This window comes from Bos taurus, chromosome 8, assembly GCF_002263795.3.
Source record: "Bos taurus isolate L1 Dominette 01449 registration number 42190680 breed Hereford chromosome 8, ARS-UCD2.0, whole genome shotgun sequence".
Classification (NCBI taxonomy): domain Eukaryota; kingdom Metazoa; phylum Chordata; class Mammalia; order Artiodactyla; family Bovidae; genus Bos; species Bos taurus.
The window spans coordinates 69222522-69248732 of NC_037335.1; the positions used below are offsets into that span (position 1 = coordinate 69222522).

The 26211-nt window shown below is 47.1% G+C and overlaps 2 protein-coding genes across 4 annotated transcripts in view; one reads left to right on the plus strand and one right to left on the minus strand.

Moving 5' to 3' along the window:
- Positions 1 to 540: 540 nt before the first annotated feature.
- On the minus strand, positions 541 to 5161 carry DOK2 (docking protein 2). Of its 2 annotated transcripts, none has more exons than NM_001102002.2 (5): positions 5007 to 5161; positions 3734 to 4015; positions 3408 to 3495; positions 2143 to 2327; positions 541 to 1668 (listed from the first exon to the last, which is right to left on the minus strand). In NM_001102002.2, exons 1-5 carry the CDS (start codon positions 5067 to 5069, stop codon positions 1045 to 1047), a joined length of 1242 nt encoding a protein of 413 aa, NP_001095472.1. In that variant the 5' UTR covers positions 5070 to 5161; the 3' UTR covers positions 541 to 1044. The 2 variants fall into 2 exon arrangements, with proteins under 2 accessions (NP_001095472.1, XP_059745045.1); XM_059889062.1 differs by having other exon boundaries at positions 3734 to 4522.
- Positions 5162 to 13990: 8829 nt separating this feature from the next.
- Positions 13991 to 26211, plus strand: part of XPO7 (exportin 7) — a 91090-nt gene continuing 78869 nt past the window's right edge. For both annotated transcript variants that reach the window (XM_015472567.3, NM_001102542.2), the window contains 1 exon segment: positions 13991 to 14032. In XM_015472567.3, the coding sequence (XP_015328053.1) occupies positions 14015 to 14032 (18 nt within the window). In that variant the 5' untranslated portion in view covers positions 13991 to 14014.

Genomic DNA, 26211 nt, shown 5'->3' on the forward strand with positions numbered 1-26211 from the left:
CCGTAATACTGGCTGAGTTGGCCAGTAGCAGGAACATACTGACAGCCCTTTCCATGAAAGCAGGTCTTGATGAAAGGAGACTGCACAGAGCCTGCAGGGAAATACTGGGTTGGAACTTTCGGGCCAACCCAATAGAAACACAAGGGCCAATGCGGAACTTCAGAACAGGAAGGGCTCTCAGAGCCCAAATGGAGAAACTCCCTCAATTTACAGACAAAGAGATAAGTCTTAGAAAGGCAAGGGATGAGTTCCATTTCTACTCTGGCCTGTCTTCCACTCCAGGTTTATACACACACACAGCTTCCTCACTATTTTGGGGGTGGTGACCCTACCCTAGCAATGGGTTTAGCATCTTTCCCGGAGTGCCTTGACTTGCGCAGACCTCTACATCTGTGGCCAGATGTGGGGACCCAGCTGATGCCCAGAGAGGATCCTGCTGCTGGGAGAGGTGGTGTCAGTGGTGACCAGTTGAAGCATCCACCCCTAGCAGGGCCGTGCCTGTCCCATCCTCTCCTCCCACACTCTCATATTGCACAGAAATATTTCTGAAACGTTTAATGCCACAGAGAAGTCCAAAACTGGCAGAAAGCAGCAGCCATTCTCCTGCATGCCTGGGCCACGGCTGTCCCCTGAAAAGGTGGCCCACACAGACCGAGGAACCAGGGCGATTTGCTGACATCCTTTTGTCCTCTAAATGCCAGAGGTTCCACTTAGGCCGGCGGGGGTGGCAAAAGAAGAGGAAGTGGAGAAGGAGTAGGAGAAGGGCGGCTTCTGCAGGCACTCTTCCTGCCCTCAGATGGTGACTCATGCCGCATGCCCTGAAGGGGACAATTCCTTGGACCAGACTAAACTGATCAAGCTGAGGGTTCAAGAAGGAGCAGAGCAGGGCTCCTGGGATGCGGTGGCCAGGAGTCACCACCAGAAGCTGGAAGAGGAGGCCTGCCTGCCACTCCAGCTCCTTCTCACCAGCCTCTAACTTTGGCCCCATCTGGACAGGACTCCAGCACTGGCGTCCCATGGGGATCGCATCTCCTCCACGCTCCATCACTTTGGGCCTTTCTTAAGTACAACATTGTCATACTCGGTCCCTTGTGGCCAGCCAGAGGCGGCGAAGTCCTGTCCCACTATGTAGCCATGCTTGAGGCCACTGGAGTCCCTGTCAGCTGTGGCCTGCCTCCTCCAGGCCTCACCCCGGGGCTCCTGCGGGCTGTCATACAGGGCCAAGGCGGCCATCCCCTCAGGCTCATCGTATATGTGGTCGGGTCGTGGGGGCGGGTGATCCTCGATGCTGTCGTACAGAGGGTCAGCTGGGAGCTGGGGAGGAACAGCCAGGACGCCCCTCAAGCTCTTCCCCAGGCTCCGGGCCACTGCATCGAAGGGCACTGCATACTCTCCCTCTAGTCCGCGCTGCTGCCGGGGCGTGGGCACCGGGACAGTGGGCGACGGTGGTGGCAGCGAGTCGTGGGGTCGGGCATACGGGCTCTCTGGCCGGGGCAGCACCGCAGGGACTGGGACTGGCTGGGTCTGGGGCCCAGGAGGGGCAGCGTTCTTCTGGGCAGAGATGGCCTCTTCCAGGGCCAGGAAGATCTCATTGCCTTGCCTGGTTTCGAACTCAAAGTTGCCCTCTCCTGAGACACAGCGCCGGCCAGCCTCGAAGGAAAAGGTTACCTGGGTGGGGGAGAAAGCCTATTAATGGGAGGCCAGCTGCTCCTATACCCAGTTTCCAATCACAAACACGTCACCTCCAACTTCCCTCCAGCCTGGGAGCTGCTTGGCCTTCTCATCAAGCTGCTTCCTCTCCAAGTCTTTTCTTACAAACAAACCCCTCTCCTTTTTCCTTCTTCCTTCCATCCATCGGCGTATGAAGACTGGCAGAGTTCAACCTCCACACGCCCACTACTCCCAGCCAGGTCTTCCTCTTCTTTCCTTCCCCTACCTCCACCTCCGTGTCTCCCTCCCCAGTTCTCTCCTCCAGCCCCTGGGCTGGGCTGATTTTCTTCTGCCGGTCTTCGGTCTTCGTCTCACCTTCTCTCCCTCCTCCATTCTCTCTTCCTTTGAGGGCCCCTTGGCCCTCTCCCTGACACTCTCTTTTCTCTCACAGTTCATCCTTCCTCTGCCCTACCCCTGGCAGCCCCTGCTCACCTTATCCCGCCCAAAGCGTCGCAGGAACCTGTAAGGCCATTCATATAGCTGGGTGCCCGACTCAGGGCCGCCCCACAACTCCAGGGCACTCTCCCCAACCCGGAGGGTGTAGGATCCCCGGAGCCGGCACCTCTCACTGACTTCTGTGGGTCTCACGGTCACAGCAAACTCCTTTTGGGGAGTCCCTGGGGAGGAGACACAGTTCATGGGAAAAACAGCCAACCTCTTTCAATTCTGTATGTGTGCGTGTTCAGTCACTCAGTTGTGTCCAAACCTTTGTGACCCCATAGACTATAACCCGCCATGTTCCTCTGTCCATGGGATTCTCCAGGCAAGAATACTGGAATGGGTTGCCATTTTCTTCTCCAGGAGATCTTCCTGACCCAGGGTTCAAACTTGGGTCTCTGGAGTCTCCGGCATTAGCAAGCAGATTATTCACCACCACTCTAAATAAGCAGGCCAGGTCTCCAGAAGAAAAGTATTATCGGTGGCCCCATGACCCTGGTGCTTGTGTTCTGAAGGCTTAGCTGCCCTGTGCCAAGTCAGACTCCCCAAGATGCCAGGAACCCCCACCCCCTCCCCCAAGAGGCATCGTGCCCTAGCCACGAGCACCCCGACTCCTCCGTGGCCACATCCTTCCTGCTCCCGTCGCCAGAGTCACAGCTTTGTCTCCTCCATCTCATTGCTCGCCCCAACCCAGCTGCCTCCCCATCCCTCCCGCCACACCTGCAGGTGCTACCCCACCGCCCCAGCTCTCCCTGCCTACCCACCCTCTGCCGAGGCCATGGGGGTCGGGGGGCCCTCCAAGGGGTGGAGCCTGGATGCACCCCTTGCCCTGTGTCTTCCTGCTCCCCCCAGGCAGCCCCCAGAGCGCTAGACAAGAGGACAGGAGGGGGACTGCCGGGTGAGCAAAAAGCTCCCTTGCTGCAGGACACCTTAGATCCACAGAAGGGAAACCATTCTTTTTACAGACGATTGCTCAGGTCCCATCAAGGGAGAATTCCAAACCAGCACTTTCACCTGGGTCCCTCAGCCAGGCCTGGATCAGAGGGAGCGGGCCAAGGGTGAATGGTTAACATTTAAAGCAGGCCAGCCTCCCCAACCTTGGGCCTGGCCGGAAGCGATGAGGAGCGGCTGATAAGGGGCTGGCTGGGGCCGGGGGCAACCACAAGGCAGGAAGACTGGGCCGGCTGCCGGCCAGCTCTCACCTCCTCCCCACCACGCCCTGGAGAGAACAGCCAGGGGAGAAGCAGGGGCCCCCTCACCTGCAGTCGTGCTGCTGTACAATTCATTTTCCTCCATGCGGGGCCGGCCACCCTTCCCCTCCAGCCCTGACAGCTCCTTCCGCCGACCCTGGGGAGAAGGCCCAACGTTCACCACCATCGCCATCTTCAACCCCACCTCTGGCCACCCTAAGCTTTCTTGCAAAATGCACTCAGTCTGCCACCCCCACCCCCCCATCTTTATTCTGAATTGGGATCCACACCCCACCAAAGAACCACCCTCAGCATCCTGACCTTGACTCGCTCTACACCTGCCCTCGGCAGGGACCCAGTGCTCCACATCCTCTCTACAGCCCTGGACGACTCACGGGGAAGGCCAGGAGGCAGATGGCCTGTATCCAGTCACCACGCTCAGCGGTGGGGGCTGCCAGCAGGTACAGGCGTTCCGTGGTCTCCAGGAAGAAGGTGCTGGTGTCTCGGGGACTGCTGGCCTCCCCGCTGGCTTCGGACACCCGCAGGCAGTCATTGAGGCGGATCACTCTCCGGGGGGCCTCTCCCCGGCGCGACTTCTCGGAGCCCTCCTGGAGCTCCAACCGGGCCAGTGCACAGCCTGAACCTCCATACAGTGCAGCCCCGAACCGGCGCCATTTCTGGCCCCAGATGGAGAGATGGTGACCAGCGGGGAGAGGAGGACCCCAGGGGGAGATGTAGGGGAAGATCACAGGAGACCCAAGGAGGCAGAGGGCTTAACACAGGCCTTAAGAGTTAGTATGCGTTGAAGATGCACCCCAAGTGACCCAGAAAGAGGCCTCCAGTGACAGCAGGGAGGAAGCCAGAGGCAAGAAAAAAGAAAAGGCACAGGGGTGAGCCCCATGATGACAACTGCAGGGAGACTGGGTAAGCTCAACGCAGGGAATCCCAGGTGAGAGGCAGAAAGCATGTGAGTCCTGAAGCCCAGAGGAGGCAAGGAGGGCAGCCTGAGAGCCCAGACTGGGGAGCTCCTCTTTCTGCATGAGGCCCCACAGAAGGCCCTGTCCCCAGGAACTTGCTGACGCTCCTGAACCTTCCTGACTCGTGGCCTGAGGCCATGAGAGGGACAGAGAGAGAGAGAGAGAGAGGAACCCTGGGGTGGGTCCCCTGAAGGAAGGAGGACTTCCCTATTCAAAGAGGCCAAAAGAATGAAAAGGAGTTTAGACACAATGGGGCCCTGGCTCCCAGAGAACCCGACTCAAGTTCAAAAGCAGCCAAACGCACCCCACTGGGCAGGAAAGGAGGAAGGAACCTCCACGGCCACCCCGAATTATCCCCTCCACTGTGCAGTCCAGTCCTTCCCAATGTGTCCCAGTGAGGAGAAGTCGCCACAGAACAAGAAAGAGTCAGAGTCCTCTGGTATCCCCTCCTCCTGGGGTCACGGCTGTCAGCAAAGGCCATGATGTGGAGGCTGCTCAAGGGAGCAAGTGGCTGCTAAGGAACGAGCCCTCCCAAGCTTGTGTTCTGCACCCAGTGTGGTAGATGGCAGTCTCCATCACCCCATAAGGGTTTTGGAACATTCCAGGGCCTCCTCTCCTCTCCGGGGAGTCGCTAGCACCCCACCTTCCACCACCTCTCAGCCCAGCCCCAGACCAACGGTGCTCTTCTTACCTTCCCAAAAGTCTGCTGCTGCTGGAGGTACAGGAAGCCCTGCTTCACCACCACGTCCTCCATCCTCGCAGCATCCCGGGGCCCCTGAGCGCCAGCTCTCCCCTTCCACACCCACCCGCTCTCGCTCCTCTCTGCCCTAGGTTCCCCCTTCTCTCAAGTTCATTTCCTCTCTGCCTAGAGTTTTCTGCACTATTCTCGGCTGCTTGATGACGACAGGCCGATAGGCCCTGTGGTTTCTTGCTCTGTGTGTGTGTTTTCTTTCTGACGAGTGGGTTTCACATTCAAGCTTCCTGCATTTTCAGTGAGTGAGAGAGAATTTCCAAAAAGCCCAACTCTAGCATTTCACTGAACGCAGCTCAGGGACAGAGGCCAGCGGGGGGGAGTCACCAACACAGGGTGGCTGGCCCTCTGGAACAGAGACCCAGAAACAAAAATTTGACTGTAAAACCAGGAGCCGAAGGCTCCGCCATGCTCAGCCTGGATGGTTAGCATGATGGAGCTAGGAGACACCTGAGAAATCAACCAGCCCAACATGCTCATCTAAAAATGAGGAGACTGAGGCTCACAGAAGGGCTGAGGACAGGTTCAAGGCCACCAAACCGGAAACCAGGTCTCTCAACTCAGCAGGAGCTGAGCCACACATGCACACTGGACACATTAGCCTCAGTACTTTCACACACTCTGCTGAAATGGTTTCCCTCTGTGGGGACACTCCCTGTCTCCCACAATGACACACACACACACCACCTCCTGAGCTTCTAGAAACATGAATGTCTCCACACTGAAGCGAACTACACTCCCCAAGCACATCTCAACTGTTGGAGACCACCTTCCTTTCAACCTTTGTGAGCATTGTAAAGACACTCGAATTCTATCTGGAGGTTATAAGTTACAATAGCAAACTCTAACATTAAAAAAAAAAGTTTCATGGTTATCAAATGTGCTTCACAGTTAGCAAAGGTCCCAGGTCCACACAGTCTCCAGACACACTTTCTACCCTTGGAAGAAGGAAGGGCAGGTGTGAACCCACCTGTTTGCAAGTCTCCTAAAGTCACAAGGCCAGAGGAGGAAGTGCCAGGGTAACTGATCTTTTAATTGAACAGTCTTTTTATTGCTGACCTCCAGGATGCCTCGTGGGCTGCAGTCCATGGGATCAGAGTCAGACACGACTGAGTAACTGAACAACAACAGATGTGACTGGTGGTAAAGAACCTGCCTGCCAGTTCAGGAGGAAAAAGAGGCGTGAGTTGGATCTCTGGGTCCAGAAGATCCCCTGGAGGAGGGCATGGCAACCCATTCCAGTATTCTTGCCTGGAAAATTCCATGGACAGAAGAGGCTGGTGGGCTAGAGTCCATGGGACCACAAGAGTCAGACATAACTGAAGCAGCTTAGCACGCAAACAAAGTCTAGACTCCATGCAAGAAGATACATGGCTTAGGGGAAATCTAAGTGCCTCAGAGAATATCTAACTTTGGGCCAAATGGTTTAGAGAAGCAATCTGACAGAGGCATAGTGCGGAAATATTGGAAAAACCAGAGAATTAGACTAGCACTCTTGGGGTAACCCCATAATGGGTGTTTATGTAACTGAGCCATTTCCTCTACCGCAGGGGTTCGGTCATCTTGGGAAGAAGAGCAGAGCAGTGCACTGCTTAGATCTTCTGCTGTACATGCCATGTGCTTTACCAAAACAGCTCCAAACATGAGCATTATGGGCTCTGGGAGGAGAGGACTAAGACACGTAAAGCTCATGACACTCAGTCCAGCTGCCTGGATTTGAACAGCTGGATCCAGCAACCAAAGGGGAACCAAGGATGCTGGTGAAGGGGGAAAACGCCTTGAGAAGGGGTTAAGAGTATGGAAGTAGGTGGCTTATTCCATCTCTCTGGGCTTCCCTGGTGGCTCAGTGGTAAAGAATCCACCTACCAATGAAGGAGGCATGAGTTGGATCCCTGGAGTAGGAAATGCAACCCGCTCCAGTATCCTTGCCTGGAGAATTCCATGGACAGAGGAGCCTGGCAAGCTACAGTCCACGGGGTTGCAAAACAGTCAGACTTGACTTAGTGAGTAAACAACAACAATTCCATTTCTCCAACCCTTTAGGGGAAGCAGCATTACACAGGGGCTGCATGGACTGTGGATGACTCGGCATCTCCTTAAGGAGTGAGAAAAGAAGGGCTTCTAAGGCCACCCTGGGGGTTGTCAGAGCAGTGCCTTTCAAACGCTAATGTGCAAACCTGGTTGCAGATTCAGATGCAGTAGGCCTGGCATAAGACCTGAGATGCTGAAGTCACTGGTGGGTGGACCGGACCTGATTAAGTAGCCAGACAACAAAGGATCCTCCCCTCCACCTCTCTGATCACTTTCCCCGAAGGTCAACTGGACGCATTCCACTCACAACCACAGGGGGGAGCCCGAGTTTGCCAGATTACCAGGAAATTACTATTTAATCCCTGGTGGTTTAGACCCTAAGGAATCGGTCTGCAATGCAGGAAACCTGGGTTCGATCCCTGGGCTGGGAAGATCCCCTGGAGGAGGGCATGGCAATCCACTCCAGTATTCTTGTCTGGAGAATCCCCATGGACAGAGGAGCCTGGCGGACTATAGGCCATGGGGTCACAAGGAGTCGGACATGACTGAACGACTAAACACTGAGCCCAAGAATTTCGCATACCCCGCCCCTTTCCATGCCAGCCCTTGCCTATGGGAGCAGGAAAAGTTATTTTCCTGTGTCTGTTTGCCACAGGCTTGAACTCAGAGCAACCCCCACTTTTCCTGGCAGGACTTGTGGGGACCCTGCAGAGAAAGTACTAACCCCAGTATTTTCTGCCTGGCCACAGGCAAACCCTATGCGCAGGGACCCAAAAGGACACAGCAGAAGGGCAAAGAGCCAGAGGCCCTTAGATGACCCAGGCACCAAAAATAGGGAAAGAAAGCAACAAAAAGGCATAAGTGGAGGGCGGGGTGCCCCTAGACTCCTTTTTGCTTTTATTGGCAAGAAAGGGACACCCCGCACCTCATTTGTGCCTCAGTATAAGCCACAGGATCCTTTCCTTTACAATGGTTTCTCTCAGCTGGAGTTAGGAACAGATCTGGAGATCAGGGCTCCAAGAAGCTGGCAACTTTTTGTTACTATTCTCACCAGTGTTTAGCAACTAAATCTCTAATACAAAAGGACTTCTGGGCTTGTCTTTGGGAGCTAGAAAGGAAGGAGCAGAAGAGACTGATTCCTTGGGCAGGTTTAAAGATTAAGCAACCCCCAGAGGATGAATGGCTGGGGAGGGCTGGAGGGGGAGTACTACCCCAAAGGCAGCTCTGGACAGCAAAGAAGCAACAGCAAAGAAGGTATAGAATGGTGGGCAGGGAGTTGGTGGGGGCCAGAGAATGATGGAGGACTGAGCACAGAAATAAGTTGTGGGGGGCGGAGTTCAGTTCAGTTGCTCAGCTGTGTCCGACTCTTTGTGACCCCATGGACTGCAGCATGCCAGGCCTCCCTGTCCATCACCAACTCCCGGAGTGGGAGTGTTCGTAAAAGCAATCCTGCCTTCTCCCACCCCAGTTGTTCCTGTCAGTGGGGGAGGAAGGATCTGTCTCTTGAGTTTTATTCCTAGTCCGCACTCTCCATTAAGTATCATTATTAACATAATAATATTACTTAACATTGGCATAACACTCCTTAATGTTCAAACTCCTTAATGTTCTCCTGAGAGCCCCAAATGCACCCTAGGATGAGACTGAGATAGGAAGAATTCAGGTTAAAAGTTATGTTTTTGAGCATCTCCTCTGTGCAGAGGTAGGAGGTACAGGGCATAAACAAGACATTTGCTGTTGTTATTCAGCTACTCAGTCTTGTCCAACTCTGCGACCCCATGGACTGCAGCACGCCAGGCTTCCCTGTCCTTCATTATTTTCCGGAGCTTGCTCAATCTCATATCCATCAAGTCGGTGATGCCATCCAACCATCTCATCCTCTGTTGTCCCCTTCCCTGTTTTCATTGTGGTTCCCTTCTCTTTTTAAAAACATTTCTTTACTTGGCTGCGCCAGGTCTTATTGCGGCAGGATCTTGGATCTTCGTCACAACATACAAGATCTTTAGTTGCAGCATGCAAACTCTTAGTTGTGGCATGTGGGTTCTAGTTCCCTGACCAGGGATCAAACCCAGGCCCCCTGCAGTGGGAGGATGAATCAGTCACTGGACCGCTGTTACCAAGTCCAAGCTCACTCTGCTTGCCACACAACAGGCCAATGAATCCGAGAGACAAGGTGTTGAGACAAGGAATACAACTTTATTCGGGGAGCCGGTTGATTGAGGAAAAGGTGCCTCAAAATAACCATCTTGTCCAAGTCTGGATGCCAAGTTCTTTTATAGATCAGAGAGAAAGCAATGAGGAACTAAAGTCAAAAGACAGATGAGAGGGAAAGGCAGTGGGGAATTAAAGACACCTCCAAGGGAATTGGCCAGGCTCTCGGGAAAGGGTTGTTGTGTGTGCTCATGCTCAGTCATGTCCGACTCTTTGGAATCCCAAGGACTGGAGTCTGCCAGGCTCCTCTGTCCATGGGATTTTCCAGGCAAGAATACTGGAGTGTGTTGCCATTTCCTTCTCCAGGGGATCTTCCTGTCCCAGGGATAGAACTCCCAAGTCGCCTGCATTGGAGGCTGATGCTTTACCACTGCACCACCTCTTGGAGATGCTTTGCAAGCCTTGGGAAGGGATGTGTTCATCTCTTCTATTCACAGGTGGGCAGGGACAGATTAGCTCTCAATGAGCTGAAAAAAGGCACTTTAGTTTACAGTCAAGCAGAGGGGCAGGGTCCTCTGAGGCAAGCTATTAAGTATGATTATAATAACAAAAGCAACAAAAAGCAAGTCAAAGAAAGTTTCCAACAGGGACTCAGTTGGCTTCTCTGCAACACCACCAGGGAAGTTCTTGAGTTTTCTTTCTAGCTGGAGACTCAGATGATGAAAAAACTAAATATGTAAATACCTTAAAACAGACCATGATCAGTGCTGTAAGTATGACAGTGATGGGGGGAGGGGACAACTTTCTATAGAACTGGTGAGAAAAGCCTCTCTGAGGAGATAACAATTGAACTAAGACATCAGTGATATGGAAACCAGCCACTTGAAGATCTAAGGGGAAAACACTGCAGGCAGAAGTTCCTTCAAGGGCAAAGGCCCCTAGGCAGGAACAGCTGAACGTGAAGATCTGCAAGAAGGACAGAATGACCAGAGCATTGCAAGCCAGAGGGGACCGGTTTTTTCCCCGAATGTATTCTAAGTGCAATGGGCGTTCACTTGAGGATTTTAAAGCAGGGATGTGAATGATCTGATTTATGATATTAAAAGGGTGTTCTGCAGCTATAGGGAGCATGGGTTGTCAAGGGGCAAGATCAGAAGCAAAGAAAGCAAGGATTCCATTATCTGAGCCCAGCAGAAAACTGATGGTGGTCTGGATCAGGACGTTAGTAATGATGAAGATGAGTGGCCAGATTTGGGTGTGTACTCGACTTGCACGTGGACTGGCTATGAGGGACTGTTGAAACACTAGATTATCATTTACTGCAAAGGGGAAGATAGAGGGAGAGAAACAGGTGTGGGGAGGGTTGTTGGTGGGCGAAGATTTGGGTCTGACCCCACAGGGAGCTGTTATTTCTACTCCATCAGGCAAGTAGGGAATTGGAAGTCTACCCCATTGCAATCATCACTCCAAGAAGACAGCAAGGAAGCATCTGACCCACCACCCCTGCTCTGTACGCTCAAGGAGCTAAGAACTGGATACTGAAATGTTGGAAAACAAAAACAGAAAAATCCCACATCCTAAAGGTTAGACTTGTCAGAAGCAACAATCAAAAGCTCTGTCTCCAAAGTTTTCTCCAAGTAAATCTAATTGGCAGTGAAGCTAAAGGTAAAGGAGAAAAGGAAAGATACCCATCTGAATGCAGAGTTCCAAAGAATTAGCAAGGAGAGATAAGAAAGCCTTCTTCAGAGATCAGTGCAAAGAAATAGAGGAAAACAATAGAATGGGAAAGACTAGAGATCTCTTCAGGAAAATTAAAGATATCAAGAGAATATTTCATGCAAAGATGGGCACAGTAAAGGACAGAAATGGTATGGACCTAACAGAAGCAAAAGATATTAATAAGAGGTGACAAGAATACACAGAAGAACTATACAATAAAGATCTTCATGACTCAGTCAACCATGATGGTGTAATCACTCACCTAGAGTCAGACATCCTGGAATGTGGAGTCAAGTGGGCCTTAGGAAGCATCACTATGAACAAAGCTAGTGGAGGTGATGGAATTCCAATTGAGCTATTTCAAATCCAAAAAAATGATGCTGTGAAAGTGCTACACTTACTATGCCAGCAAATTTGGAAAACTCAGCAGTGGCCACAGGACTGGAAAAGGTCAGTTTTCATTCCAATCCCAAAGAAAGGCAATGCCAAAGAATGTTCAAACTACTGCACAATTGCCCTCATCTCACACGCTAGCAAAGTAATACTCAAAATTCTCCAAGCCAGGCTCCAACAGTATGTGAACCGTGAACTTCCAGATGTTCAAGTTGGTTTTAGAAAAGGGAGAGGAACCAGAGATCAAATTGCCAACATATGCTGGATCATTGAAAAAGCAAGAGAGTTCCAGAAAAACATCTACTTTTGCTTTATTGACTACGCCAAAGCCTTTGACACTGTGGATCACAACAAACTATGGAAAATTCTTAAAGAGATGGAAATACCAGACCACCTTATCCACCTCCTGAGAAATCTGTATCCAGGTGAGGAAGCAACAGTTAGAACTGGACTTGGAACAACAGACTGGTTCCAAATCAGGAAAGGAGTACAACAAGGCTGTATATTGTCAGCCTGCTTATTTAACGTATATGCAGAGTACATCATGCAAAATGCTGGACTGGATGAAGCACAAGCTGGAATCAAGATTGCCAGGAGAAATATCAATAACCTCAGATATGCAGATGACATCACCCTTATGGCAGAAAGTGAGGAAGAACTAAAGAGTCTCTTGATGAAAGTAAAAGAGGAGAATGAAAAAGTTGGCTTAAAGCTCAACATTCAGAAAACTAAGATCATGGCATCCAGTCCCATCACTTCATGGCAAATAGATGAGGAAACAATGGAAACAGTGACACACTTTATTTTCTTGGGCTCCAAAATCACTGCAGATGGTGACTGCAGCCATGAAATTAAAAGATGCTTGGTCCTTGGAAGAAAAGCTATGACCAACCTAGACAGCATATTAAAAAGCAGAGACATTACTTTGCTGACAAAGGTCTGTCTAGTCAAGCTATGTTTTTCCATTAGTCATGTATGGATGTGAGAGTTGGACTATAAAGAAAGCTGAGTGCTGAAGAACTGATGCTTTCCTGGTATTGGAGAAGACTCTTGAGAGTCCCTTGGACTGCAAGGAGGTCAAATCAGTTAATCCCAAAGGAAATCAGTCCTGAATTTTCATTGGAAGGACTGATGCTGAAGCTGAAACTCTAATACTCTGGCCACCTGATGTGAAGAACTGATTCATTGGAAAAGACCCTGATGCTGGGAAAGATTGAAGGCAGGAGGATAAGGGGACAAGAGAGGATAAGATGGTTGGATGGCATCACTTACTCCATGGACCTGAGTTTGAAAGCAAGCTCTGGGAGTTGGTGATGGACAGGGAAGCCTGGGGTGCTGCAGTCCATGGTGTTGCAGAGTCGGACAGGACTGGGCGACTGAACTTAACTGAGCTTAACTTGCATATAGAACCCTGGCTGCAAGGAAGTCTGGGTAATGTAGTTTTTAGGTGTCCTACCTCTGCGAATGAGGAAGACACACTCGGAGGAGGACGAAGGTTGAAATGAATGCTGAGCACCAGTCCTCCTGATCCTTAACAGAAAGTGTGTGTGTCATTCACTACTAACATACAACCTATACTCTCAGAATTCAGATAAAATTTAATCTGGGGACCATGACTGGAAGCCAGAGTGGGATCTAATGGAAAACAAGATCTATCTTTCCAAGTGGGAAAGACTGGAATTGGTCTCAGCAGGCAAGGCCTTACCTGACCTCACCCAGAGGGATGGCTTTTCCACTCAAGACTGAGCCCAGGGGTCCTAAAATCCCTTTATCTCTCCCCACCACCACCTCCCGCAGCTTCTGACCACTCTTAGGAGGCAGCCTAGACAGCTGATTAAGATGACAATTTATTGGGGAAGGTCGGAACCGTGCTTTCTGCGTGTATCCATCATTACCATTACTTGGCGGTTATTTCCATGAATGTTTAGCGTGGAGAAAAGGATATAAATGGAAACAAGGAGATTTGAGTTGCTGGTAAAACCTAGGATGAGAGAGCAATGACCCCTGTCCACTGGAGCAGAAATCCAGAAGGACACAAATTCGTCGGCAGGGGAAAGTAATGAATAATGCAGGCGTCCTAAGTGGGCGGTGGGCACACCGGAAGAACCCCCGGGGGTGTGGTGTGGTGTGGTGTGGTGTTACAGCAGTGGCTCGGCCGCAGCCGGGTGAGGGGCACGACGTGAGGACAGTTTTGAAGGGAGGAATCCGTCAGGTGCAGGGGTCTGGGCGGGGATAGGTCTTGGTCCCTCCGGGAGCCCTCGCCAAGCCGATGAGCTAAGGCAGCGCCACCTCCCGCTGCCGCTCTCGCCGGCCCGCCGGAGCGAGCGCGGCCCCTTTAAAAATCATGTAAACAAAGCTTTGTTCCGCCGGCCCCCTCCCCTCGCGCCCCCCGGTCTGCTCCCTCCTCCACCCGCCTCCCGCGTCTCCGGGCCGCTGACGTTGCCGCGCCTTTACGCCGTCCCAACGGCGCTGCGCATTCTCCAACCGCGGCCCCTGCCGCCCGGGCCTGCGCAGCCGGGCGGCGGTACGCCGCGAGCGCAGCGCGACAAGCCCCCAGCGCGCAGGCGCAGCGGCGACGGCGGCGGCGGCGGCGGCCCGGCCGAGGTGCGCGTTGGGGGGGAGGGGGGGCCGCAGAGGAGCATGAATGGAGCAAAATGGCGGATCATGTGCAGGTGAGAGGAGCTGCGGGGGAGGGGGCGGCCGCGGAGAGTGGGGACTGGGGGCGCGCGCAGCCCGAGGGGTTCGGGCAGGGTCGGGGCTCGCCGGGCCCGCGCCGCTGCCACTCGGGGCTCCGGAGACGCCGCCCCGTCCCGGAGCCCTGGGGCCTTTCCCGCCTCCCGGGCCGGGGGCCTCCTCCATCCCCTCCCACCCGGTCCCAAGTCTCTCGCGCGGGGCTGGAGATTCAGGGATCCGCGCCCCGGCGGGCACAGCGTACATCGCTTATCAGTGACTGTCCTCACTCCGGAGGGAGGCCTCCCGCAAGTCCTCAGTGCCCCCCAAGACGGGGGCGGTAGGGAGACCCCTTGCCGACTCTGTCCTGAGGGGCACTTCCCCGTCACACTCGCCGGCCCTAAACAGATAACAAAAAGAATACCTCGCACTGATCGATCTCGCTTTACCGAATCTTTCCCGCCGCCTTCCTCTTCTCGCCCCCGAACATAAGAGAGACCCCCCCTCCCTCCTGCCTCCTTCCCCGCTCCCACGGATTCGCCCACCACTCCCCCACTCCTGATCGCACAGCCTGCAGGGCCGAGCTCCCCGATCCTCCAAAATGGGTGCTCAGGCCTGGGCCCGCCCTCCCTCCGGTCCCCCTATCCCCAGTGAAGGAGTTGAGTGCCCACACCTCCTCTGAAACGCGGGGTGGAGGGGGTGTGTCTGAATCGAGAGCTGCAATGTTGGGTGCAGACGTTTGCTCTGGAGGGTCCCCATGGGGCTGCAGAGCTGCCCCGGGCGTGCTTTGGGCCCAGGCCACTTTTTTTCAAAGACATGGCACAGGCCCTAGAAAGGGACAAACCCTTAACCGCTCCTAAAAGTAGCTCGAGGAGTCAGGGTTATTTCTTGCAAACTCGATAAAGTTTTTCCTTTCTGTGCCTTAGATCCGATAATTTTATGACACAGTTATTGTTACAGTTATATTGTTAGAAACCTTTGGATTTTCTAGGTAACCGCACGGGTTTTGTGTTGTGGGAAGTAGAAAGTAGAGAGTATAGCAAGTGTGTCTCCTTATTTTGCATATTGTATAGTTATCATTCCTCAAGTAAAAAGGAGAATCTTCTCACGTTTTGTCTACAAGGAACTGCGGTGGTGTGACTTCTGTCAGTTTCTTTGGAAGAGAAGGGACTAAATAAATTCTCAGGCCAGGGATCAGTAGAGTAAATCTTTGAAGGGGGAAGCACAAGTTATCAGGACAGAATTATATAGAAGATTGTAACCACTGATGGAAGACCACAGATTTGTATTTGAAACTCAGTAGCATGATTCAGAAGTAGCAGTAAAACTTGATACAAGGTGATAATTATAATACTGTAGTTCCTTGAGTTTTATAGCAACCATATCTAAGAAGCATGTAGGATTTTTATGTGTGTGTGTGTTTTTTGTTTTTTTTTTTTTAATTCTTCCATCCTAAAAGAGTAGATAGGCATTAACTACTTCTGTCATTTTGAGGAAACTGAAGCATAGAACTGATGTTAGATTTATTTAGGAAGTGGATTGGAGGCTTCTGACTTTGGGTCCCATGCTTTTATCTACTGGGGAAATAAAAAAATAGTGTCAGAGAGCATTCCAGAATATGGTTTGAATAGATAGCCTTTCTGATGATGCTTTGGAAGACAGGAAGTTCATGTACTTTTATGAATATGCATCTGTCTTATCTCTTGCAAAGAAGTCTCTCTTCCTGTGATCTCTCCCACATTTTGAATCAAAAAGGTGGTCATTCCTCACCAGAGGAACATCAGGATGAGTTCAAGTGGTCTTCATAGCACTTACCTCTCAAAGGAGGATCTGCCTTAGTAAGGAGTTGGTTTTTTTTTTTCCCCACCCACCCCAACATAAAAATCTACCAAAGTAAGAACTTACTAACTTTTCAAAACAAAGAGGAGGAGGCCAGTTCAGTGCTTCATTTGATTTCAGAGAGTTATAGTATGTTACTCTCTAATAGTGGTCTTTTTAACAACCAGATAAGTCTGTGAAGGAATTTTTTTCTCTTTATGCTTTTGTTTGTCAGACCACTAGATTACTTTTAGTTTTGGATACTTGGAGTCTTAAACATGTACTTTATTGTAGCAGAAAACCTTCTCAAGAAAAAGATAAATTCTCCCCCGTGTGGAATGAGTAAATAAATGAAAAGATTAAGGACAAATCTGAAGTGCTTTGAGGGGCAGTATTTTTCTGAAAACACTATTGGAATATGAGGTTTAAAAAAGTCTATCACTGATTCAAAACAGTTATTATTTGAAAGCTTCATGTGTAGTTCTAAATAGTTGAGTCATTATGTAGCTAGTGCTTTCCTGAACCACCAGGGTGAGCAGTTTTGTATTGTTTTTTCTATTGACACTAAGTAAGTGTCATATGATTCTTAGGCTGGAGTCCTGAGCATCTCTTCTGATAAGTATTTAATGGAAGTCACAAAGCGATAGTAACGGAAAATTACAATATTTGATTTGTCTTTTAGCTCTGTTGATGTCAGTAGTCAAGTCTCTTCAGAAGAGAGACTTGTAAGAACCTTCTCGTTGTGATAAGTTTCTTACTCTTTGTCTTAGAGGACCTTATCTAACACCCACCAAGGAGGCAGTGATTGTTAAAAATCAAACTCATTTGTATTTATCTTCATAAAATGAATGGTCCTCCTTCCGTTTTTAAAAAACATTAAGTTAGATGAAGATAATGAGGATTTGGTATTTTCACTTGCTGGCTAGTTATGGTAAAGAAATGAAAGTTAGTGTACAGTGTAACAGAAACATTAAGAAGGATCATCAGATGTTTTAATACTGCTAGCTGGTATCCAGGCTCAAGAGAAAAAGGAAAATGTATATGATATAATTGGATATTAAGTATATTATTTAACATATAAGTCTGTAAATATGGGACTTCCCTATAGCTCAGATGGTAAAGAGTCCCTCTGCAATTCAGGAGACCCTGGTTCAATCCCTGGGTCAGGAAGATTCCCTGGAGAAGGAAATGGCAGCCCACTCCAGTATTCTTGCCTGGAGAATCCCATGGACAGAGGAGCCTGGTGGGCTACAGTCCATGGGGGTCGCAAAGAGTTGGACACGACTGAGCGACTAACACACATGTAAATATATTAAATGAATGATAATTCTGGGGGTTTGTTGGATTTATTCTATTGTTATCCCGGGTCTTACTCAGACTCTTACAGTATTATTTACTGGTATCTGCATTATGACTGAGTAATAACAGAAAATATAGTTTTCACATAGTCATATTTGTTTAAATATTGACCACCACTGTAACTCTAGGGGTCAAGAAGAATCATTAAAGCTGGCAGGTTAAAATTTAACAGAGTGCAAAAGTTTAGCCCGTTTAGAGGAAAAGATAGTTGTCTTTTTAGCTTTTAAAAACATGCAAGGAAACATGAAGGACTATCGGTGATTTATTTGGAGAAGAGAATTCTGTACAACTTTGGAGAATTTTAAAGGAGGGAAAATAGTTACTTTGGTAATTTTCTTTCAGTTAAACTGATACAGTAAGGGCTTAATGTGCCCAAAGCCCTTCTCTGTGCTGGGAACTGCAGAGGATTGGGGACTGAAAAAGATACTGGAGCCAGACTGCTGAAGTATCAAATTCTGATACTGTCTTGGGCAGGCTTCAGAAGTACAAATGGATAGAAGAACTAATACATTGATTGCAAAACATGCTACATTTGTGTTGGATCATACGAAATAGCTACACATTCCCTCTCTCACCCCAGGTACCTCTCCTGTGGACTTATACAAATAATGTCAGTATTTTAGACGGACACCTTTATACATACTTGATAATTCTGACAGTGTTATTACCTCTTGTGAGAAAAGCCTTCAGAAGAATTAAGGGTTGTCTACATCCATGTGATATAGACACAAAATAAAACAAAATATTTCTATAATGGAATCTGTAATTTAGATGGAGGTAGGAAAAAGGAGCATTAAGAAGATCCCTGTTCTGTATCTTACAGATATATTAACTTCCATTTGATCCCAGAATTGATGTTCATAACCACCAGCTATATTTTCTTCTTGATTGGGTTTGGAACATGATATTGTACCACAGCCCTTCACTAGGTGAAAGTTGCCAATTTAAACCGATAAGCTGTTGTGTCTGTAGGTACAACTTCCAAGGCTACTTTGCTCACTTTCATGTATGTAAGAGAGTATTTAGATATTGCATCATAGTTTTTTTTTTTTTTCCTTCTTTTAAACACCAAACATATATTATCTCACAGATACTCTCAGAGTCAGGAATCCGGGAGTGTCTTGACTAGATGATTCTAGCTGAGGGTCTGGTTGTCAAGCTGTCAGCCGGGCTGTGGTTCACCTCTAGGCTTAACTAAGGATGGAGAACCTGTTTGCAGGCTCACCCACATGCTCATTGGCAGGCATTAGTTACTTAGTTGCAGGAGGGTGGGTGGGGGCCACAGTGCCTCTCTGGCTATTGTCTGGAGATTTCAGCTCTTCACCACTGACCCTTCCTAGGATGTAATTTTTAAGGACTTCTTTTTTTACATTATGTAATGATGTCTGCTACGTTTAAGTGACCCATCTTTGTTACGTGTTTTTTTTTTTTTTTAATCTCTTATTGAAATATTCCTTCAGACAGATACAAAAATCATAATTTTTCAGCCTGATGAATTTTCACAGAGTGTACACTCTTACAACCAGTACCCAAATCCACGATGTTTTCAGTGCCTCAGAAGTCCCTCTGATGGCCCTCTCTACAGCTACCCACACATCCTTCCTGCTGAGGGTAATTACTGTCCGGTCATTTGATTTTTAAGGATGCTTTTAGGAGTCCAGCTGTGGAAGGCCTATCCATGAGAACTTGAACTTCAAAGCCAGGGGAGAAGCAGCATAGAACACTGGTTCTTCAGTTTTGGGGGGGACTTTGTTTAAGAATGTAATAGAAGCTGTGTACTCTCTAGGGAAGTAAAGTATATCTATGTAAAAATTTGCCTACAATTTCAAGCTATTTGAGTACTTTAGAACTAGAGTTTAAAGATATATTCCTTTTTAGATGAAACACCTATCGTATTTTATTGAGAAACTGATTTATAAGTCTTTCTCAAGCTAGTTCAGGGTCTCAGTATATATTCCTGGAGAGTTACATGCAGGTTGAATTTTTATACTGAATTTTTGAGGATGATGAAAGCCAGTGAATGACTATTACGCATTTAATGTCCTGTCTTACACACATGCAAGGAAGTACAAGATGTGATGTCCTATTTTCAGGGGCCTTGCATGGTAATGAGATACTGAACCTGGGTTGAGTTGTGAATTTGTAGTGAGACATTGTTTTTGTCAACATATCCTTGAATGAAGGAACTGTTGCTTCCATCACCTTTACCCCATTCCAGTACATCTGAGTTTGTGCCTCACACTGAAAGTGAGTTACTCATGGTGGCAGGAAATTTTCACTGAAATGAGATTGGTACCCAGGAGTCCATATCAAAATCTGCAGAAAGGAGAGGAAATGTCAAAAATTGAGTCTTAAGTGTATCTGATATTTGCATCCATGGTTCCTTACCCCATCATACGTGTTTGTGCACACACACACAGAGACACACATACACACTCGTACTGTCATGAATGGAAAGGACACGTTTGAGAGAGGACAGCATTGGAAACTTCATGCTAGCATTGATTGGACTTTTAGCTTCTAACCATTTTACATGATTTCATTTAATGTTCACAGCAACTCTACACAGTAGGTATTATACAGATCATAGTGATGTTCCTTGAAATAGGCTGATGAAAGGACCTGGTATCTCTGGAAGATTTAGGTTACAGTGTGGTGGTGGTTCTTGCACACCTTACTGGTGGGGGACCTTGGTTGGGGGTAAGCAAAAGGGTGATACAAACGTTTATGGAATATCTGTTACGTGCCAGCACCACGCTAAGCCCTTGATATGTGTTATGCCATTTAATTGGGCAACTCATTTAGTCTCCTTGAACCTGAATTAGGTGCTCTCTTAAGTCCCTTACAGACTTCCCTGGTGGCTCAGATGGAAAGAATTTGCCTGCAATGCAGGAGACCCGGGTTCGATCCCTGGGTCAGGAAGATCCCCTGGAGAAGGGATTGGCAACCCACTCCAGTAGTCTTACCTGGAGAACTCCATGGACAAAGGAGCCTGTTGGGCTACAATCCACAGGTTGACAAAGTCCGACACAGCTGAGCAACTGGCACTTAAGTCCCTTACAGGCTACCCAGGTGGCACTAGTGGTAAAGAATTCGCCTGCCAACACAGGAGGGGCAAGAGACACAGATTCATTCGATCCCTGGGTTTAGAGGATCCCTTGGAGGAGGAACTGGCAACCCACTCCAGTATTCTTACCTGGAAAATCCCATGGACAGAGGAGGTGGGGGAGGGGGGGCGGGGGTTGAGGCGGGGGCAGTCCATGGGGTTACAAAGAGTCAGACACGGCTGACCACGCACACACATTTAAGTCCCTTATACTTTCAGCATTCTGCTAGGATTTCTAGTTGTCATCCTTACCATTCTCTCCCAAATAAAGAACCATCTTCTCAATTCATATGTACACTGTCATATATTTTCCTAAGATATTTATGTAATACTTATACTTCGATTTCATCTATCTTAAATATGCCTTCCTCTCTCCCACCTACCATTTTTTGTTGGGGAATGTGAGGACTAAATCTGTAGCGTGTTTCACAAATTGAGCCCTGTTTTACCCCAGATAATAAGTAAAGAGCTCTCTTAAGCAGTAAGCAGTGAAGGACATTTTCTGTGGTGCCAAGAAATTAACGTTATTAGTCAGATGTTGATGCTTGTAAAAAATGATTATCACTTAAAGTCCCTGGATTTAAGCCTCTCTTAGAGAAAAACTTAAGATGAAAAGCAGTCAAATGCTTTCCTGTAAATACTTGGGAAAACAATTAGATTAATTGAATATTCCTGTGCTACATCAGGAAGTTGTGATCCTATAGCGGTGGTGGCCTTTTAATTTTTAAGTGCACGAATCTATGTTGCTCACAAAATCTGATCTTATTTCTAGTTTGTATGATAAATTATGATACTTGAAGTGTGTAGTTTCAGAAAGAATTGAGAGTTATGCTAGACATCTTCCCTAATATCGGAGTCAATAGTATATGGTTAAAAGGGGTGTATTTAAGGTCAGAAATGGGAAAAGCAGAGTTTTCTAAAGGATTTTTTTCAGGCCTATTTAGTAATATTTGCAGAGTTTTGAAAATGTGAAAATGAAGTCGCTCAGTCGTGTCTGAGTCTTTGCGAACCCCATGGACTTAGCCTACCAGGCTCCTCTATCCATGAGATTTCCAGGCAAGAATACTGGAGTGGGCTGCCATTTGCTTCTCCAGGGGATCTTCCCAACCTGGGGATTGAACCTGGGTCTCCTGCATTGCAGATAGATGCTTTACTGTCTGAGCCACCGGGGAAGCCTGGTGTTTTGAAAACATGTGTCTTAAGTTTAGCAAATAATTTCAAATCTCAGTTTTTTCAACCACCTCATCTCCACTAACTCCTGCATTTTGGTATTTTACTTCTCTCTTCCAAAGCACATTGTCTGAAGTCAAGCATGACATTTAATTTGACTCTAGAAACCTGTAACATTGTTTGCTCTGAGAAGAATCTGGGGAGCCAAGTTTGTATTTCACATATCTATACTCAGTTAAAAAATAAAACTATCCCAGATTTGACCAATGTATAGCCATAGATTATTTAAAATATTTTTTATTTTTTGTTAGTAAGTGATGTTTTAATCATTATTTTGCCATTGCTCCATCTAACAAGTCCCTGTAAGTTCTTGTCAAAAACTAGCCTAGAATTTAAAAGAATGAATAAAACTTAACTAGAAAATGGGACCTTGTTTTCTTTCCTCTTAATGTTTTGAATTGATAATGTCATTCCAGAGTTGAGCAAGTATCTTGTAGTCTCCATAGACATAAATATTTGGTATATATCAAATATTTTCAAACAAACTGAGTCTGAGCAACAGGGGTTTTTGTTGTTTTGTTATTGTTCTTAAGTAAGGACAGTATTTCAGAGGTATTACAAATGGAAACTTGTTTTAACATAAAGGATTATTTACTAATTCTTGGAATCCTACATTTTAGTCTGAATTATCATACATATTCCAGACAGAGAGATCAGAGTGTATGAACAGGAAAGATTTTCAATTCACAGAATTCCTAAAACTTGTCTGTTTAAAGCTCTTTGTTTGATCCAAGTAACTTCTAATGTGCCCTACAGGTCCCATCTGCAGTGATGGTGAGAGACACCAGGCTAACTTAACCGGTCCCTCGCTTACCCATCTCCTCAAGTTAAACAGCACTTACAAAAGTGAATAGAACAGTTCACAGAGATTGCTGTGTGTAAATTGGATGCCAGTGGAATCAAGACTTGCTTTAACTCATCTTTATGTATACAGGAAACAGCATCCATTTAAAGTGTATAAGTTGACATATACACAACTTTGACTGCTTTACCACAATTAAAATGCAGAACATTTCCTCCTAACTGCAGTCTGCCCCTCCCTCAGCCTTTAGTTCTTGACAGCCCTCATCTGCTTTCTGTCACTGTAGATTAGTTTGTATTTCCCGGAATTTTATGTAATGCATGTACTATGTACTCTTTGGGTTTTGATTTGTTTTACTCAACACAGTGATTTTGCGTTTCACTCCGTTTGTCGCATATTACCAGTAGCTGGTTACTTTTTATTGCTCAGTAGTATTTCATGGTCTGAATGTGCCACTTTGTGTATCCCTTCACCCCTCTGTGGTATTGGGGTGGTTTTCCAGTTTTTAGTCCCTCTGAGTAAAGGGCGTATAAATAGCCATATGGAAGTCTCTGTATAGACATAAATTTTCTCTTACATACTTGGAGTAGGGTTACCGAGTCCTATGATATGTTTAACCTTTTAAAGGAACTGCCGAAGTGATTGTAGCATTTTACTTTCTCACCAGCAGTGTGTAATAGTCCCAAGGACTCCGTATCTGCACCAGCCTTTGCTTTTGCCATTCTTGTGGGATCTTATTGTGGTTTTAGTTGGCATTTCCTTGATAACTAACAGTGTTGTGTGTCTCTTCTTGGCTTACTGACCTTCTTGTATCTCGGAGGCTTGCAAGCCAGGCAGGTAGTTTGGCTCCACAACCTGTTTTTGTACGGCCTGAAAACTAAGAACAGTTTTTGCATTCTTAAATTGTTGAAAAAAATCTAAAAGAGAACAATAATAATAATGTTCCATGACACATGGTAATTACATGAAATTCTTATTTCTGTGTTCATAAATAAAAGTTGTATTGGAACACAGCCACATGAACTCCTTTCCAAATTATGTATGGCCACTTCTGTGTTACACTGTTAGAGATGGATAGTTGCAACAGAGACCATTTGGCCTCCTGGCCCACAAAGTCTAAAATAGTTACTCTCTGGTCTTCTACAGAAGTTTGCAGATTCCTGGGGGTGTGTCCCCTCAAATCTATTGCCTGACCCTTCAGTGGGGAGAGGGCTAGTCCAGTATGGGTCTAACCCAAGCCCAATTTGACAGGAACCAGATCAAACTTGATACATTTTGTTGACACTGGCATTTATTACTGCACTGATCAGAATGGTAACTACTAGCCACATTTTGCTATTTTAAAGTAAAAATTAACTTCTTCATTCAGCTGATCACATTTCAAGTGCCCAGTAGTCACATGGTGGCTGCCATACTCTGCAATGCAGTTACAACATCTTTCCATTATCATGGACACTTATGTCGGACAGTGCTACCCTGGAATAAGAAAAATCTGCCACAGAACCAAAGAGATTGGCCACAGAAGTGGAAAATAGGTTATAGAATTGCTTTCCTGTATGCCTGCAAAAATAAACTAAATCCTCATTCTCCCAAGTATGTGAATGCAAGTAGACATGTTTAATAATTTATTTAACATTACAGTTCATCATCTGAGCCTGTGATATGTTTGTTCTCTTACTTAGCCAAGGGAGTCAGAGGAAGCAGTCAAATCATTAAAGAAATTCAGAATTTTACTGATAGGAAGTAGTGTGTTAGAGACTTTTTAAAAGTACCCTAAATGTATTCTTTCCCAAAGCACTTTGCAGAAACAAACCTTTTAACCCCTCCCCTCCGTAACCATTTTACGGGTAAAATGGAGGGAGGATATTAAGCAATTATATTACTTATTCAAGATGCTAACCCTTGCAGAGAACAGACTTATGGACACAGTGGGCAGGAGAGGATGGGACGAGTTGACAGAGTAGCATTGAAATAGATACATTTCCTTGTGTAAAACAGATCAGATCAGATCAGTCGCTCAGTTGTGTACGACTCTTTGCAACCCCATGAATCGCAGCACGCCAGGCCTTCCTGTCCATCACCAACTCCCAGAGTTCACTCAGACTCATGTCCATCGAGTCGGTGATGCCATCCAGCCATCTCATCCTCTGTCGTCCCCTTCTCCTCTTGCCCCCAATCCCTCCCAGCATCAGAGTCTTTTCCAATGAGTCAACTCTTCGCATGAGGTGGCCAAAGTATAGCCAGTGGAAATGTGGTGTATGACACAGGGAGGTAACCCTGTGCTCTGTGACAATCTAGAGGGGTGGGATGGGGTGGGAGGTGGGAAGGAGGCTCAAGAGGGAAGGGATATATGTGTACATATAACTCACTCACTTTGTTTTGTTGTATATCAGAAACTAACACAACATTGTAGAGCAATTATCCTCCAATTAAAAAAATTTTTAAAGATGCTGAGTCTTGATATGTTAGCAATTCTGGTTCTCTTTAGTTACTACTTTTAAAATATTATTGACCTTAAAGTTTTTCATAATTATAGCGTTAGCTTTGAAAAAATAACCCAGAAATATTAGAAATTAAAATGGTTGAAACAACCTGTTTTAAGATTGTATTTTAAGATTTTCCTTTGTATCAGTGAAAACTTGTTTTGTGGTTCAGCTCTTGGGGACAGACGTAACCAATTTTAAATAATGAAGTGGAGCCCAGTAAATCCATTTTCAAATAGTCATCCTCTTCTTTAGGAAAAAATATGTAATTACTATAGGCTTGCCAGTGGCTCAGTGGGAAAGAATCCACCTGTGATACAGGAGACATGGGTTTGACCTATGGATCAGAAGGAGCCCCTGGAGATGGAAATGGCAACCCTCTCCATTATTCTTGCCTGGGAAATCCAATGGACAGAGAAGGCTGGCAGGCCAGAGCCCATGGGGTCGCAAAAGAGTCCGACACAGCGTAGCAACTAAGCAACAAACAACAGCAATGTAGTTATTATAGTGGATGAATTATCTTGTTCTTAACATAAATAGAAGTGTTTATAAATTTTTAGTGACTAGCCAGCCATGTCAGTATAATCCACCCTAGAAATAAATGCTTTGCTGCACCAGCTAACAGTGAGAAAGTAGAAAGTGGGCATTCTAGTGATGTTCTTGTATGTAGATGTAAGGAGACGTGTAGTGAGGGAGGTGTGGCATCAGTGCTCAAGGACCTGAATAACTAGAAACGTATACCAGTCCATTCCCAGTGGCACTGGTGGTAAAGAACCTGCCTGCCAGTGCAGGAGGCATAAGAGATGTGGGTTTGATTCCCGGGTCAGGAAGATCCCCTGGAGGATGGCATGGCAACCCACTCCAGTGTTCTTGCCTGGAGAATCCCATGGACAGGAGCCTGATGGGATATAGTCCATGGGGTTGCAAAGAGTCGGACATGACTGAGTGACTTAGCATGCACAGACACAAGGACTGTAGAGTGAGACAGATGTCAGTCTTCCGTTGGAGAGCCAGGAGAGGCTTCTTAACGTGGTGAATGCTTAAGCCAGATCTAAAAAGACATGGTCTTCTCCCAGTTGGTAAGAGTATACCAGCTAGAGGGAATACCATAAGAAAAGATACATATGTACACACACACATGCATACACATACATACATATATATTTATGCATACATATATATATATTCATGGAACATTCCAAGAAAGTCCAAGAAAGTGAAAGCAGTGAAATATTGCTGCTGTATAGGGAATAAAGAGGAACTAAGTGAGAAATGAGACTCTAATGGTAGAAGAGACCAGAAGGTAAAGAGCCAGTTACATCTTAGTAAGGAATTTGTGCAGTGGATGTGTAGTTGAAAGTTGTTAAGTAGAAGTGACAGAAT